Source organism: Suricata suricatta, chromosome 1 (assembly GCF_006229205.1).
Source record: "Suricata suricatta isolate VVHF042 chromosome 1, meerkat_22Aug2017_6uvM2_HiC, whole genome shotgun sequence".
In the NCBI taxonomy this organism is placed as follows: Eukaryota; Metazoa; Chordata; class Mammalia; order Carnivora; family Herpestidae; genus Suricata; species Suricata suricatta.
In genome coordinates this window covers 80,833,973-80,851,508 of record NC_043700.1, presented here as the reverse complement: position 1 = coordinate 80,851,508, position 17,536 = coordinate 80,833,973, and the positions used below count along the sequence as shown (strand labels likewise).

General features: G+C 37.7%; 1 protein-coding gene across 3 annotated transcripts in view; it reads right to left on the bottom strand.

The window, feature by feature from the left end:
- CLGN (calmegin) overlaps window positions 1–17,536 on the bottom strand; it is a 50,138-nt gene extending 32,602 nt beyond the window's left edge. The window contains exons 1-2 of one of the 3 annotated variants that reach the window (XM_029940780.1): window positions 17,282–17,536; window positions 2,005–2,161 (exon numbers count right to left, since the gene is read on the bottom strand). In XM_029940780.1, the coding sequence (XP_029796640.1) occupies window positions 2,005–2,148 (144 nt within the window). In that variant the 5' untranslated portion in view covers window positions 2,149–2,161; window positions 17,282–17,536. Of the gene's footprint in view, window positions 1–2,004; window positions 2,162–17,281 lie in introns of those variants that run through there. The other 2 variants (XM_029940775.1, XM_029940786.1) reach the window with 2 other exon arrangements.

Below are 17,536 nucleotides of genomic sequence, written 5' to 3'. Positions count from 1 at the left end.
TGATGATAATGATAATGGTGGTGGTTATATGGTGGCTCTCTTAATCCTCAAAATACTTCTATGAGCAAAATACTATTATTGCACCCATTTTACATACGATGAAAGTGTGTGAGAGAGGCCAAGTAGCTTGCCCATCGCTGCACAGTTAGATAGTTACAGGACATGACAGGAACTAAGGCTGTTTGGCTCCAAAGCTTATACACGTTACCATTTTGCTGCATAGAACATATCAGCTAAACAATTTAAAAGATTAGAAATAATTTATTGACAAATTATCAAAAGGTAATTTGAACTGATGATGAATGAATACAATTTTGCCTAAAGTAGTAGATCTGGGTCCTTTCTGAATCTGAATTGATTATGAGATTTCTTTTTTCAGATTAGGGAAAAGGAATCAGAAGTATTTTTTCTATTCACTGTCTCTACCCTAACCTGATAGTACATTTCCTATCTACTTAAGGGGGTGGATATTAATAATCAAACACATTCCACATTAATTACTGACAGGGCCAAAATTCTATCAAAATTGTCAATTTTTCTTTTTTTTTTTTAATGCTTATTTATTTGTGAAAGAGAGAAAGAGTGTGAGTTGAGTAAGGGCAGAGAGAGAGGAGGACACAGAATCTGAAGCAGCTCCAGGCTCCAAGCTGTCAGCACAGAGCCCAACAGGGGGCTGAACTCATAGACGTGAGATCATAGCCTGAGCCGAAGTCGGACCCCCAACCGAGCCACCCAGGCACCCGTGAAATTGCCATGAAGTTTATTGAATTACAACTTTATTGTTCTCTACATTTTTATGGACTGGCAAAATGGACAATGATACCACAAGGCTTCTTTTTTTTTTTCCCATAATATTTTATTGTCAAATTGTTTTCCATATAACACCCAGTGCTCTTCCCCTTAAGTGGCTTCTTTTCTATTACTGTTCTTTAAATCACCAGAAGTTTATACTGACCTTTATTTATACTTACTGTGTCTAGATTACTTATGCTACATGCTTATAGCTATTAAGTTGGAAGCATCAAAAATTGGTCTTTACTATTTCCTACCATTTTTTCAACTATCATCAAATATATTTAAAATGGTAGGTATCGCTCAATTCATTTGAAGTCTTAACCTCCAAAGACCCTTGTAGTAGCGATATCTAAATCAATGATCTGCACTTTGCTTACTTTGGATCCACTTACTGTGGATCGCAGAACTAGGTTTTAAAAGAAATGCACTTGTGGAGCTTAAAATTTAACAAGAGAAAGAACATTAACCTGAAACAGCTAAACAACACTTTCATTTGCAAATAAAAAACTCTAAAAATAAGTGAGGTTAAGTCTGTAACAACTATACATCATGGTCCTTGGCCCTTTAAGCAGTTGCTAGCACAATATAATTGATGCATTCTTACCATCAAAAATATTTCTGAAAATATTTCTGATTGTCCCAATTTTCTGGAGTGTCAAGACGTACAAAAATCTCTGCAAGGTTTTTCAGACTTGTTAGTCACCACCTCAAAATATACCTTAACAACGATGAGCCAGAAACACAGGTGAGCCTTATTAAACGCCTACCTCATTACCACCTGTCTTTCTAATTCATCCTATTTATCATTCCTTTTCCTCAGAGAAATAAAAACTACTTACTTTATTTCTAGAACTGCAAATTATACTACCTTATCATTTATTTGAAGAGGGCCAGCAGTGTCAGAAAGAAGACTGAAAACCTTTCTCTTAGATAGAAGTGCTCAGTCCTCTTCAGCCAGTGACAAATTCTTATTTTGATAATAAAAACCTTCCGCATATTTACTTAGTAATAAAACTGTGCTAGGTGCAATGCACAGATTTCTGTAATATGTGGGCATTCTAAAACACGGTAAGAAGTAGTTGGAAAAAAGCAGTATTTTTCTATTTATTTAGAAAATGACTCCTATTAGAACTGAAATAAATCTTAGAGGTCACTTTCCTCTGTATTCTGTAAAGGAATAATTTATAACTCATTTCGCAATAACCTTACCTCTGAGGAGAGTTCACCTTCATTAACATCAATTTCTTCTGAATTTTCATCAAAATCTTCCACCTCAACACCATCATCCAGAAATTCTGCATTAACTGAGATGAACAGAAGACCCAAGTATAGCCAAAGCCTTTGGAAATGCATACCGATCAATTACCTGTGAAATTAAGAGTTGTCAGTGAAAATAAAAGTTGTGAAAAATATGGAAGTACACTTACAAAGAAATAGTTTCTCTTTAATACTTCCTTTATTCTAGAATGGCTTCATTAATGAAGGTGTTTAAATTATACTTTGACTAAATAAAAATACAAACTGAATCCCACAGGACACAGATTCTACAGCTACACACCTGCCTCTAAAAACACAGAACTGAGACCACAAAACCTAAAGATAAAAGCAACAGCGACTGCCGAACTCGAGTAGCATGTGGACCCCTTTAAAAGAAAGAAAAGGAGGGGGGCACACGGGTGGCTCAGCGCGTTAAATGTCTGATTCTTGATTTTGGGTCCTATGATGATCTCAAGATCAAGCCCTACATTGGGCTCTGTGCTGACAGCACGGAGCCTGCTTGGGATTCTCTCTCTGCCTCTCCCCTGCTCACTCACTCTCTCTCTCTCTTCCTCTCGCTCTCAAAATAAACATTAAAAAAAGATCATGATCCTCAAATTTATTACAATCTAAAGTATATATAAACATACTACTAAAGTTTTATAATCATGAACCCAAAATATGTTTACATGTAAACACCAAAAACTAAAAAAAGTAATTTTATCACAATTTCATGTAATAGTCTTTTACTGAATCAAATCACAACTAAAGACAAATAAATATGGGCTTATTGCAATCAGGTTGACTGCGTTGGATAAAGATCTCTTACATTTATCACTAATACTTTGATGACTCAATAATCTAACCATATCTCTATTTAAATATTGCAAAATGTCTGTTTCTTATTATAACATTACTTGAGTAGAAACCAAATATAATTTGGCTGCCTCTTGGCAGAAATACATGATTCATGTCTTACTCTATTCCCATTAATATGTTAAAATTAAAGTTTTATATTTTAGTGCCAATGGCCTCTTAAACCAAACGTGGACAACGAACTAGTGTGGCAGACCTTGTTATAAGGTGGTCAGTGATCCAGATGATCCGTAGTACAGTTCTATTACTTTTTTCCCCCCCAAGTTACCATCAACATGAAAACTTTTTAAAAGTAAATTCTTAGACCTCTTAGATCTTCCAGAACGTTTCTATAGACCTTCATTGGTCTACTTTAGAAACACAAGTATGAGATTAACATTTTACATGCATCCACTAGAATGGCTAGAATCAAAGAGAGACAATAAAAGCTGCTGAGAGGATGTGAAGAAACTGGCACCTCTATATATTGCTGGTAGGAACCTACAATGATGTAAGTTTTGGAAGACACTATGCCAGTTCCTTAAAATGTTAAACATAGAATTACGCTATAACCTAGCAATTTTACTACTAAGTATCTGCCCAAGAAAAATGAAAACAGATATCTACACAAAAACTTAAATATGGATGTTTAAAGAAACATTTTCATAATAGCCAAAAAGTAGAAACAACCCAAATATCCATCAACTAATGGTTAGACAAAATATGGGCTATCTATATAATAAAATATTACTTAGCAATAAAACCAAATGGAATACTGATATGTTCAAGACAGATGAATCTCAGGAAATGTGCCAATAATAAAAGAAGTCAGTAATAAAAGACCTCATATTGTGTGATCTCGCTGAAAAGAAACAGACAAAATCATAGAAACAGAGAATAGATTCAGTGAGTGCCCAGGGAAAGGAATGGGAAGAAAGGGTTAAGGGATGTAAGGTTTCTTGAGGGGTAATGAAAATGTTCTAAAATTGGATATGATAATAGTTACATAACTCTGTTAAGTATGTTAAAATCCACTGACTTCCACACATTAAACTTGAAAGCACAAATACTGTATTAATAAAGCTATTTTTAGAAAAGAAACATCAGATTATCAAAGCTTTTTCCCATATAGTTAACTCAACTGATTATAATCTTTTTTTTTTTTTTTTAATCCCCATCCCCTATATCTCCCATCCACCCACCCACCTTCCCTCTGGTAACCATCTGTTTGTTCTCTATAGTTAAGAGTCTGTTTCTTGGTCTCTCTCTTTTTCCCCCTATGTTCTTTTGTTTCTTAAATTCCACACATGAATGAGATCACATGATATTTGTGTTTCTCTGATCACCTTATTTCATTCCTCATAATACTCTCTTGTTCTGTCAGTGCTGTTGCAAATGGCAAGATTTAATTTCTTTTTATGGCTGAGTAATATTATACATATACCACAACTTCTTTATCCACTCAACCATCAATGGACACTTGAGCTGCTTCCACAGTTTGGCTACATCCCATGAATTAGTGTTTTTGTGTTTTGGGGGTAAATACCCAGTAATGTGATTACTAGATCATAGGGAGTTTCTACTTGTAATTTTTTGAGGAGTCTCCATACTGTTTTCCACAATGGCTGCACCAATTTCTATTCCCACCAACAATGCAAAAGGGTTCCTTTTTCTCAACATCCTTGCCAACGCTTGTTGCTTGAGTTTTTTATTTTAGCCATTCTGACAGGTGTGAGATGATATCTCATTGTAGTTTTGATTTGCATTTCCCTGATGATGAGTGATACTGAGTATCTTTTCATGTGTCTGTTGCATCTGTATGTCTTTTTTTTTTTTTTTGAGGAAATGTCTGTTCATGTTTTTTGTCCATTTTAATTAGATTATTGATTTTTGGGTGTTGAGTCATATCAGTTCTTTGTATATTTGGATCCTAACCGTTTATCAGCTATGTCGTTTGCAAAGATCTTCTCCCATTTCATAAAGTTGCCTTTTAGTTTTGCTGATTGTTTCGTTCACTGTGCAGAAACTTTTTATTTTGATGTCGTCTCAACAGTTTTTGCTCTTATTTCCCTTGCTTCGAGAGACATACCTAGAAAAAATGTTGCTATAGCTGATGTCAGAGAGATTACTGCCTGTGCTCCCTTCAAGAATTTTTATGGTTTCAGGTCTTTAATACATTTTGAATTTGTTTCTGTGTATGGTGAAAGAAAATGGTCCAGTTCCATTCTTTTGTATGTGGCTGTACAGTTTTTCCAACACCATTTGTTGAAAAGACTTTTCCCATTATATATTCATTCCTCCTTAATATGGATTACTTGACTATATAATTGTGGGTTTATTTCTGGGTTTTCTGTTCTATTCCATTGATCTATTTTTATGCCAGTACCATACTGTTTTAATTACTATTGCTTTATAATATAACTTGAAGTCTAGAATTGTGATACCTCCAGTTTTGTTTTTCAAGATTGTTTTGGCTATTTGAGGTCCTTTCTGGTTCTGTACAAATTTTAAGATTTTTCTAGTTCTGTGAAAATTGCTATTGGTATTTTGATAGGGATTGCATTAAATCTGTAGATTGTTTTGGATAGTATGGACATTTTAACAATATTTGTTCTTCTAACCCACGAGCATGGAATGTCTTTCCATTTCTTTGAGTCATCCTGAATTTCTTTCATCAGTGTTTTCTAGTTTTCAGAGTACAGGTCTTTCACCTCTTTGGTTAAAGTTTATTCCTATTTTATTGTTTTTGGTGTAATTGTAAATGGGATGGTCTTCTTAATTTCACTTTCTGCTGCTTCATTATTAGCATATAGGTATGCAACATATTTCTATACATTGATTTTGTATCCTGCAAATTTAATGAATTCATTTATCAGCTCTAGTAGCTTTTGGTAGAGACATTCAGGTTTTCTATATACAGTTTTCATGTCATCTGCAAATACCTCTTCCTTACCAATTTGGATGCTTTTTTTTTTATTGTCTAATTTCTATGGCTAGGACTTTTAGTATTATGTTAAATAAAAGTGGTGAGAATAAACATCCTTGTCTTGTTCCTAACATTAGGGGGAAAGCTCTATTTTTCATTACTGAGTACTGTGTTGGATGTGGGTTTCTTTTTATATAAAGCCTCAATTATTTTGAGAGATGTTCCCTCTAGAACTACTTTGCAGACGGTTTTTATCATGAATGGATGTTGTATTCTGTCAAATGTTTTTTTCTGCATCTATTAAAATGATTATATGGTTTTCAACCTTTCTCATATTGATGTGATGTGTCATGTTGTTTTGCGAGTATTGAGCCAGTCTTGCATCCTGAGAATAAATCCCACTTGATCACAGTGTATGATTTTTTAAATATATTGTTGAATTCAGTTTGCCAATATTTTGTTGAAGATTTTTGCATCTATATTTATGAGAGATGTTGGTCTGCAGTTCTCTGTGTGATGTCTTTATCTGGTTTTGGTATCAAGATGGTACCAGCCTCACAGGATGAATTTGGAAGTTTTACTTCCTGTTGTATTTTTTGAATGGGTATTACTCTTCTTTAAATATTTGGTAGAATTTGGAGCACCTGGGTGGCTCAGTTGGTTAAGAGTCTGACTCTTGGTTTTGGCTCAGGTCAAGATCTCACAGCTCGTGGGTTTGAGCCCCGCATCCAGCCCCACGTCCAGCCTGCATCAATCCCCACGTCGGGCTCCAGGATCCATGCTGCCAGTGCAGGTGCAGAGCCTGCTCGGGATGCTCTAACTCCTCTCCCTCTTTGCCCCTTCCCTGCTCACACACTCTCTTTCTCTCTCTCCAAATAAATAACTAAAAAAAAAAAAAAAAGATTTTTAAATGTTTGGTAGAATTTGCATATGAGGCCATCTGTACTGTACTTTTGTTTGTGGGGCGTGTTTTGTTTGATTATTGATTCAATTTCATTGCTGGTAATCAGTCTGTTCAAATTTTCTATTTCTTCCCATTTTAGTTTTAGTAGGTTACATGTTTGTTTTTAGGAATTTACCCATTTCTTCTAAGTTGTCCATTTGCTGGCATATAGCTTTTTATGATATTCTGTTACAACTGTATTTCTGTGGTGTCAGTTGTTTCTCTTTCATTAGTAATTTTGTTTATCTGGGCCCTCTCTTTTGTTTTTTAATGAGGGTTGTTAGATGTTTATCAGTTTTGTTGGTCTTTTCAAAAAATGAGCTTCCGGGTTTCACTGACCTGAGATTAGAACCTTCCCTGAGATCAAAGCTTTATGTGAATATGTAGGCCAGGTAGCCTATGTTTCTTCTAAGGGACACTAACTATAACACTAAAGTTTACTGTGAAAAATGCATTTGTTTTTTTTTTAAATGACACTAATCTAAAATAGGAATATTCTATATTATAAAGTGTGTCTTTATGGACAAAGGTGACACACACAAAAAAAGAGTTTTTTTTTAAAGAGTTTGAGAACTCCCTGAAATATTAAAAAAAAAAAAAAAAGGTGTAACTGAGAATGTAAATTTAAAGAGATCAGTTGGACTCAATAACCATAGGTAGGTTTATTTTTAAATTTTTGTACGTATTGGCAGAGAAATAAGTGCATTTGCAAATTGCTTATTAATTGTTAATAATTTTAAAGCTTCAGGGGTGCCTGGGTGGCTTAGCTGGTTAAGCCTCCAACTCTTGATTTTGGTTCATGTCATGATCTCATTGTTTGTGAGATCAAGCCCCATGTTGGGCTTTGTGCTATCTGATAGCAAGGAGCCTGCTTAGGATTCTCCCCTGCCCCACCTCACACTTTCTCTCTCTCTCCCCCTCTCTGCCCCTCCCCAATGCATGCACACATGCTCAAATGTGCTCTCTCTCCCTCTCTCTCAAAATATGTAAACATTCTAAAAATTATAATAATTCTAAAAGCTTCATTGTTCTAAAGTGTTACAAGCCTTGCATGATTTACAGAATAAAGTCTTTTGCTTGACTATCAGTAACACTTGAGTAAAACAAAATGCATATAATAATAATAATAGCAGTAATAATAAACATTACTATCACTGGTGACCCATATCTCCTCCTTCAGAATGAAAACATACTTTAGTTTCATAATAATTAATTAGTTGAAAATATATGTTCTAAGTGCTGTGTTTGAGCTCTGGTGTATTGGGCTGTGGGGGAAAGTTAAGGGGGAATGAAGCGTGCAGTGCTCTCTCTGGAATCCTATTCTTACATCAACCAGAGAAATCCCATTCTGTTTTTTATATTATAGTTCTTCCTCACTTTCCCGTAGAAATAAACAGTAGACAAAGCTTCAGGAAAAAAAGTTTTGAAAATCTTTTATCTTAAAATCTGTCTCTTAAGTTCTAGGGCTATGATCATGCATTTGCATAAAGGGACGAGCCAAATTAATCTCTGCAGCCCAGGACATGAATAGGATAGGCATTATTACTTCCAATCTACAAACTGAAAACAGATTTTAAAACTTGATCAAAGTCATATGGGTTGGAAATGTGAAACAAGAGGAGAATCTAGAAGTGTAAATTAATACACATACTACCTCTAAATTTAATCTTATCTCATTGCATTATTATATGCTTTTTGATAAAGCAACAGAAATTACAAAAATCGTAACAGCATAAGCTTTCAAACCTCTTGAAAATTTCTCACATTTAGGTTATTAGAATTGTTATTAAGATATTTACCCAGAAATGAATATATCATCTTAATACAGAAGTGAAATACTTAAAAATAAATTATTATTGGTCACAAAACATTCCGTAGGCAATGCAGTTCTACAAAAAATAGTCTCCATTAAGAAATGATATCGTTCAAAAAAAAATCAGAAATACAGACCTAATAATTTCTGCTTAATTCTTGAGTGCTCTATTATTATACAGTGATGCTGCAGCTGACAATTGAGAATTAAATCATGAAGGTCAGGGGTGTCTGAGTGGCTCAGTCATTAAGCATCTGACTTCCACTCAGGTCATGATCGCACAGTTTGTGAGTTCAAGTCCCACATTGGGTGAGCTCCAGCCATGTCTCTGATGAACAGGAGCCCCACTTTGGGTAAAACACGAGCTGCAGGTGAGTCCCACTTCTCTTTCTCTCTTTCTCTCTCTCTCTCCCTCCCTCCCTCCCCGACCCTCCTTTTGGATTCTTTCTCTCTCTCTCTCTCTCTCTGCCTTCACTCACTTGCTCTCTCTCTTTCAAAAAAAAAATCATGAAGGTCACAGGAGTACTTGAAAGTTATCACACTATGGTACCAATATGTCATTAAGCTCCAAACAAAACTATGAAGTTTGTCACATATCATTTCTTAAAAGAAGTGGTAAAATATGGCCGGGCCTGTATTGGAACTTGAAAGGCCTGACAATGGGGTATTGCCACAAAACACAAGTAACTAATTTGTGTAGTTAAGGAAATGTTTTTAATTGTGGTAGAATACAGAACATACAAGCTACCATTTAAACCAGTTTTCACTGTTCAATTCAGTAGCGCTCAGTATATTTACACTGTTGTATAACCAATCTCCAGAACGCTCTCCATCCTGTACAGCGGTAACTCTGTCCCACTAAGCAACAACGCTCTCATTCCCCTTCCCGCAAGCCCCTGGCAACCATCATTCCTTTATTAGTTCTAACATTTTTTTTGGTACAGTCTAAGTTTTTTCCACATGTAAGATCATGTTATCTATGAATACATTTTTATTTCTCCCTTTTCAGTTTGATTTCTTTTCCTTGCCTAAATGCTCCTGCTGGGACTCTCAAAATTATGTTAAATAGAAATGTCAAAACAGGGATAGTTGTTTTGTTCTAGTTCTTAGAAGAAAACCTTTCAGTCATTCACCATTGAGTATGATGTTAGCTGTTGGCTTTCTACATATGGCCTTTATTATGTTGTTACTATTAAAGGTAGTTTCTTTCTATTCATAGTTTCTTGCGTGTCTATCATAAAAAGGTGCTGAATCTTGTCAAATACTGTTTCTGCATCAACTGAAATAATCACGTTTCCCCTTCCCCCCTTTTGATAATGTGTTACAGTACAACAATTGATTTTCATATACTGAACCATCCTTGCATTCTGGGAATAAATCCCACTTGTTCATGGTGTATAATCTTTTTATTTATTTTTTAAAATCATTTTTTAAAATGTTTTTATTTTAGTTTTGAGAGACAGACAGACAGCATGAGCAGGGGAGGGTCAGAGAGAAAGGGAGACACAGAATCCAAAGCAGGCTCCAGGCTCTGAGCTAGCAGTCAGCACAGAGCCTGATACAGGGCTCAAACCCATGAACTGTGAGATCATGACCTGAGCCAAAGTCAGACGCTTAACCGACTGAGCCACCCAGGGACCCTGGTATATAATCTTTTTAATATGCTACTGAATTCTGTTTGCTGATTATTTTGTTAAGGATTATGGCATCAATATTCATGGATATTGGTCTGTAGTTTTCTTGTGGTTTCTTTGGCTTTGGTACCAGGGTAAAGCTACCTTCACAGAATGAGTTTGGAAGTATTCCTTCTTCAATTTTTCAAAAAAATTAGAAGAGGATTGGTAATAACTTTTCTTTCAATGTTTGATAGACTTTATTAGTTAAGCCACTTGCTACTAGGCTTTTATTTGTTGGAAGGTTTTGGATTACTGATTCAATCTCCTTTCTAGTTATAGGTCTGTTCAGATTCTCTATTTCATCATGATTTAGTCTTAATATATTCTATGTTCTAGGAATTTATCTATTTCATCTAGATTAACCAGATATTGGCATATAATTGTTTATAGTATTCTGTTACAGTATTTTTTATATCTACAGAATCAGGTGTAAGGTTACTGGACTATGTTTTCCTTGGAGTCAGGTGAGACCCAGAAAAACCAATGATGTAGTTGTAGTCTTAGTCCGAAGGCCCGACAGCCAGGAAAGCCCATGGTGTAAGTTCCAGCCTGAAAGCCAGCAGGCTCGGGACCTGAACACTGCTCATGTTTCAGTTCAAATCCAAAGACAGAAAAAGACTGAAATTTCAGCTCAAACAGGCAGGAGGAATTCCGTCTTCCTCATCAGAGGGTCAGCCTTTCTGTTTGATTCAGGCGTCCAACTGACTGCATGAAGCCTACCCATCCTGGGAAGGGCAGTCTGCTTTACTCAGCCTAACATTCAAATTTTAGCCTCTCCCCAAACATCCTCACATACACACCAGGATAATGTTTAAATGTATCTGGGTCCCTTGGGGTTCAGTCAAGTTGGCACGCTCCTCCAGAATGCTAGCAACCAGAAATTGTGTTAGGTCTCTGGGATATTTTTATTTTCTATTTGAGCACTACCTTAACTAATACATACTTTTGACTAAAACCAGGCATTTTTCTTCTAAATCAGAAAAACCTAGAAATAATGAAAATACCTCAAGCAATATACCAAACAGTAGAAAAAGAACTGTAAGAGCAGAAATAATAGCTGAAAATACAATTATTTCTGGGAGTTCAGATACCGCAGTACTACAAAACATTCCAAGAAGTCTGGGTCTGATACTAGAAGGTGAGCAACTACTGAGGTCTGAGATGAGTAAAATGAACAGAGATGAAATCCTGGATATAAAAATATTTTGGTTATACTAGGTTCATTTTCAAAAAATGTTTATAAAAATATTATAAAAGTATATGTACCTATGTATTCAGGATTTATACTACTTCTACATAGTTCCCAAGAATAGCTTGAAGGATCATGCAAAACAAAACACACAAATAACCCAGAAGTATAAGGTTGCTGAGGACTGGAACTCCTTGTCATGTCTGTGTTCCCAGTACCCAAGATGCTGGCATGTGATAATCAGGAACAGATACGTGTGTGTAGAATGAATGAATGAATGCATACATAAGAATGAAAAAAAGGTCAGGTAGCAGAGGGACTAGATGTTACTAAGCAACCGAATAGGATGAGCTTGTTGCTGACACAGTATTGCAGCAATAAATTTAGCAAAATGACTTCTACACAATTAACGGAAAGCCAAAAATAAAATGAGGCAGTTTTCATGGTCTTCAAAAGTCTACAAGATACTGAAAGAGAAAAATCCTCTTTTAGAATTAATTGCTAGAAAAATTTATGGACTGAATCCTTACATAATAAATGTCTTTATTGTCTTGAGGGGAAAATAGTTATGTCAATACTTACAACACTGGCCTTCTAAGGTTTGCTAGAACATTGGCAAAACTTATCACAATAAATGTATTTCTATACAGAAAAGAGATAATGGTCCAGAAATTTTGCAATTTTATGATCTACTTTAATATGGGGAAATTAATCATATTTTTAAATTCTACTCTATATCTATGAAGGAACATCTCTTATTATGAGTTATTTCAGAATCTTGCTACAGACAGCATTTTAACAACCCAATTTATAATTTACCAGGAAAGAGAGTACACAAGAAGATGAGATTAAAAGGTTTTGTGTTGCTATATCACAAAAATAAGACTGCACAAATTCTCACCAAAATTAGAGGCATTCTTCGAGTTTTCTATGTAACACATAGAAAATCCACTCTGAAGATCACTAATGCGGTAGAGGGGCAGGCAACAGCAGCATTTGAAATGGAGTTATTTTCTCACAGAAGAAACGAGCATCAGGGATTTATTACTTGTGATGGCTGATGTGCCCAGAAATTCAGGGAAGGTTAGCCGATAGATAATAAAATTCATCATTCACAAATTCATTTAACAAATATTTGTGACTGCCAATTACATGCCAGGAATCACGTTAGACGCTGAATTTACAGTAATTAGCAAAACATACATAGTCCTTGATCTGAAAGAGCTTCTAGTCTAGGATGGAAAGCAGACATCAAACAAAAATCTCAGGTATTACATGTAAACTCAGATGGCGGAGCGTGAGACTCTTGATCTCCGGGTTGTGAGTTTGAGCCCCATGCTGGGTATAGAGATTACTTAAAAATAAAATTTTTAAAAAAGAAAAATAAGTAAGTTCTAAGAGTTGGTAACTGGGGAACTGAATTTGCATCCTGGGGGAAAAGTCAGAGAAAGCCTCCTTGAGAAGGTTACATTTAAAGTGTGATGTAAAGGATAGGGAGGTTTGATTTCCCTAGGTCACGGACAAAGGGAGCGGCAGCGTGGGATGAAGGAACTGAAGAGGGAAGAGTGGGGCAGGAAGAGTAAGAAGTGCTGTCTCGAGCACATCCTATTTTACAAACATTCACTAACCTTTGCAGCACCCCGCGGTGCAGGTATCAGCCTCCTGTTATACATAAGAAGAGGGAGACTCAGGGAGGTGGGTGACGTACCTAAGAATACAGAATGCCACTAAACAGAAGGGGCAAGACTCAAAGTTAGGTCTCGTTTCAGGCTATACATTCCTTTTACTCAGGCTCTAAGATTAGAAGTTTTAATAATTTAATCCTCACCAAATGACATTAAAGTTTTAGGCTTGGGGCGCCTGGGTGGCTCAGTCAGTTAAGCATCTGACTTCGGCTCAGGTCATGATCTCACAGCTCATAGGTCAAGCCCCACATCGGGCTCTGTGCTGACAGCTAGGAGTCTGGAGCCTGCTTCAGACTCTGTGTCACCTTCTCTCTTTGCCCCTCCCCTGCTTGTGTGTGCGCTCCCTTAAAAATAATAAATATATAAACATTAAAAGATAGAATTCTAGGCCTATAAAACAAAACTAAATATGTTCTATTCCATCCTTCAGACATACATTCTGGTTTCTGTGGGTTTTATGCTTGAAAGCTCCATATTTTATGTGTATCCAATCTATGACTTATGCCTATATAGTTTAAATGACCTTTAAAATATTTCCAGCAAAGATTTTAAAGCAGCTTAAGGCTACATAAAAATATAAAAACTAACAACTTCACGGTAATACCTTACATTACTATGACGCTTTAGAATTTTACAGTGCTCACATAAATTATAAGACATTTAAGAAGATAACTGGCTTACTATTGAAACTAAAGTGATCACATGCCGGAGAACAAAAATGTGTCTCGGTATCTCCTCTTCTTAACAAAAGCTAGAAGGTATGTTTTCATTAACTGTTAATACTTCTAATTTCCTATGGTAGATAGAATAATGGTCCTCCCCAAAGATGTTTACACCCTAATCCTTGGGTCTTGTGACTGTTACCTCACATAGCAAAAAGGCCTTTAAAGATGGAATTAAGGTTGATAATTAGGGGACCCTAAAATAGAGGGACTATGCTGGATTATCCAGGTGGGCCCAACATAATTACAGGGACCCTTAAAAGTAGAAGAGGAAGTCCTTGAGAGATGGGTAGGAGAGATTCGAAGAGTGAGAGGAACACCACCCATCAGAGAGACCTTGAAGACGGAGAAAGGGGGCCGTGAGCCAAGCACTGTGAGTAGTCTCTAGAAGCTGAAAACAGCCCTCAGCTGACTGTCAACAAACAGGAACCTTAGTCCTACAACCACAAGAAACAGAGTTCCACCACCAACCTGAATGAACAAGGAAGCAAAATTTTCCCAGAGCTTCTAGTGAGGCCCGGCCTACGCCTTGACGTTAGCTCCGTGAGGCTGTGACACACTTCTGGCCTATAGAACCGTGAGAAAATAGATCTGTATTGCTTTAAAATCCTACATTTGTGGTAAGTAGTTAGGGCAGCAATGAAAACTAATATTTTTATTATTCCTGAGCTCCTTGGTTCAGCTTCTTTGAAACTGTTGCTACTAACAAAGTCTTAGTAAGTGCAAGAATACTCCTAATTCTATCACCTACTGCTCTTCCTGACTGCTTTCTTCTTGGTGTCATCTCCTCCCCTGGTTTTTTATGTCACCATTCCTGATTCTTGATTCTCATCCTCTTCTCTGCCTCCTTCATGTGCACTTTCTCCAATCTTCTGCAAATGTTGCTAGTCCTTAGGATTCCATCCCCAGGCTCTCTTCTTCCATTATATATGCTCTTGACTTCTACCTATAAAAGCTAGGTAAGGACTCCCAAATCTTATCCACAGCTCAAAAAGCACTCCGATTTCAAATCACTATCTTCAAGGATGTCCCAAAGCTTCTGCTCATTTGAACTTGGTCTTTCCTCCTAAACCTGTTTCTCTTACCTCCTGAACACTCGTCTTCCATTACTGTACCTCCAGTCAGCTACATCAGTCAGGTTACTTTGCCATCATCACAAGACTAATCTTTCTCGCCAGTCCCCTACGTCATTTGGGCATTTCTTAAATGCCTCATTCTATCCCCATGACACAGCCTGATTTAGAAACCTGTCATTTCTGAAGACGATTAACAAACTCCCACTTTGCCTCTTCACTTTCGGTCTTGCCAATCTCCATATCTATCCTCCACCTTCTCTCTAGCATGAGTTTTCTAAAACAAGTCTTACTGTTTATAAAAATGTACAGTAGTTCTCTGTAGTTCTCAGCATAAATTCTGTCCTTTTAAAACTCCTTTCTTGGGGTGCCTGGGTGGCTCAGTTGGTTAAGCATCCGACTTCGGCTCAGGCCATGATCTCACAGTTCATGGATTCGAGCCCCACATCAGGCTCTGGGCTGACAGCTAGCTCAGAGCCTGGAGACTGTCTTTGAATCCTGTGTCTCCCTCTCTCTCTGTCTCTTCCCTGCTCACGCTCTCTCTCTCTCTCTCTCTCTCTCTCTCTCAAACATAAATAAAAAATATTTTAAAAAATTAAAAAAAACTCCTTTCTTTCTCTCCAACACTCAACTATGTAATACAGTAATACTCTTCTGTATGTTACATCTTATAACTGAGATGCTTTTCTGCTCTTCAGTTTCAATGGCTGGCTGAGGGCTCCCTTAGCACTGGTATGCTTCAAAAGTGGTGTTTCAAAATCACTATTTAAAAAGTTTTAGTTGTCCTACAGCTTCAGGAGGAACCCAACTACAGAATGATATAATAGAAGGTACACTGAACTTGGTACCATCACATCAAGCTCCTAGTTCTATTATTAAAAAAGTAAGAGGTTAAAACTGCTTAGGGCTTGTTTTGTTTCCCATTTTGTCAAGTGAAAGAGTTAAACTACATGATTTAAAGGTCCATTAAAATGGACAATTCTAGCCTTCTAATTAAGAACACTAAAACTTACTAGGTACTGCAAAGCAGTAAGGCTAATTTATAAAACTGTTCAATTTCTAGAGACCCATCAACATACATCATTCATATACAGTAATTAACTTTATCAACTAAATAATATAATCTTTTTTTAATTAAAAAATATTTATTTTTGAGGGGTGGGAAGGAGCAGAGAGACAGGGAGACAGAGAATCCCAAGTAGGCTCCAGGCTGTCCGTACAGAGCCAGAGATGGGGCCAGGACTCACCAACCATGAGATCATGACCTGACCGGATCAAGAGTTGGACGCTTAACCAACTGAGCGACCCAAGTGCCCCTAATATACATGATCTTGTTCCAAGGCATCAGAGATAGGTCTACTTGGTACCCCAAGACCAAAGCAATTAAATGTGAAAGCAAACTGTAAAGTGAAAAGAGGCCAATTTACAATGACCAAAAGGGAGGCTATCTCCAGGATTAAATGACCTAGAGTGGTGTAAAAACTTTAAGAATTTTTTTCTTAAAAGATATTTTAAGAAGACCTTAAGACTACATCAGGGTTTTGATGGCTTTTATGCAACAAAAAGTTTCAAAATAAATTAACTCTTCTAATTTGAGACTTCTTCCCACGGCCATTCAATTTACTTTCTAGCTCCTTGCAACACCCCTACCCCCGAGCTTTGTTGACAGTTGCTTTTAAATCCCAAGCAAATGCCTTCTCCTTGTTACTTGGGCGATGCTATAAATAATATCATCTAAAGTGTATTGACTGATTGTAAACAGGATTTAGGCGATAATGAGTCTTTAGTAATTAGGATTCAACCCAACTCTTTCGCTCCGTCCCTGGCGGCACGTACTGGGCTCCGAGGAGCGCATCTAGGGAGTGGCCAGGAATTACAGGCCACCGCCGCTAACAGGGTTGAGTCTCTTCGTCTTTACAAAGCTGGGAATTGCGTAAACTGAGCCTTTTTTGTTTTTGCTCACGAGATTTTGTGAAAAGTAGAGGGTGGGGGGAGCCGCGTCCAGGCACGCCCCGGTCTTTCCTACACCCCTTGCGAGTGCGCACGGGGGCTCGATCTTGGAACGGAGCTGAAATGGTAACCGCTGGAATAACGGACTCGGCTCTCTGGGGCCGCTCACGCCCTCAGGGGCAGGCCGGAAGGGAGAGGACACCAGTCTTCTCTGCGCCCTAGCCCCCAGCCTCAGCGCAGCAGGTGGACACAGCGGTTCGGGAGGATCCAACGGACCCGATGTGGCATCAACTCCAGCCGCCCTTGGGTGGCTTTTCTCCTCCCGAGGACGGGAGAACCCACCCAGGAACCACTCTCGAGGCACCTCCATCCCAAAACTCAAGAATCACCCTCTCACCTGTCCCCAACCTGATCAGCCTGGCGGATCGTCAAAGAAAGGGGTGCGGCCCAGGAATCCCCACCCTGGGCGTAGAAGCAATGACTCCGATTCCTCACTCCAGCCGGAGTACAAAGGGCAGCAGGAGAGTGGCGTACTGCCCACGCACCTGTCTTGCGGACCCGTTTTCAGCAGTGGCAGCTCAGATGTCCGAGTCGCTGCCACTTCGTCCCCGCGTCTCCCCAGACCAATCCCGCCGGCGGCTGCCCAGCAGCG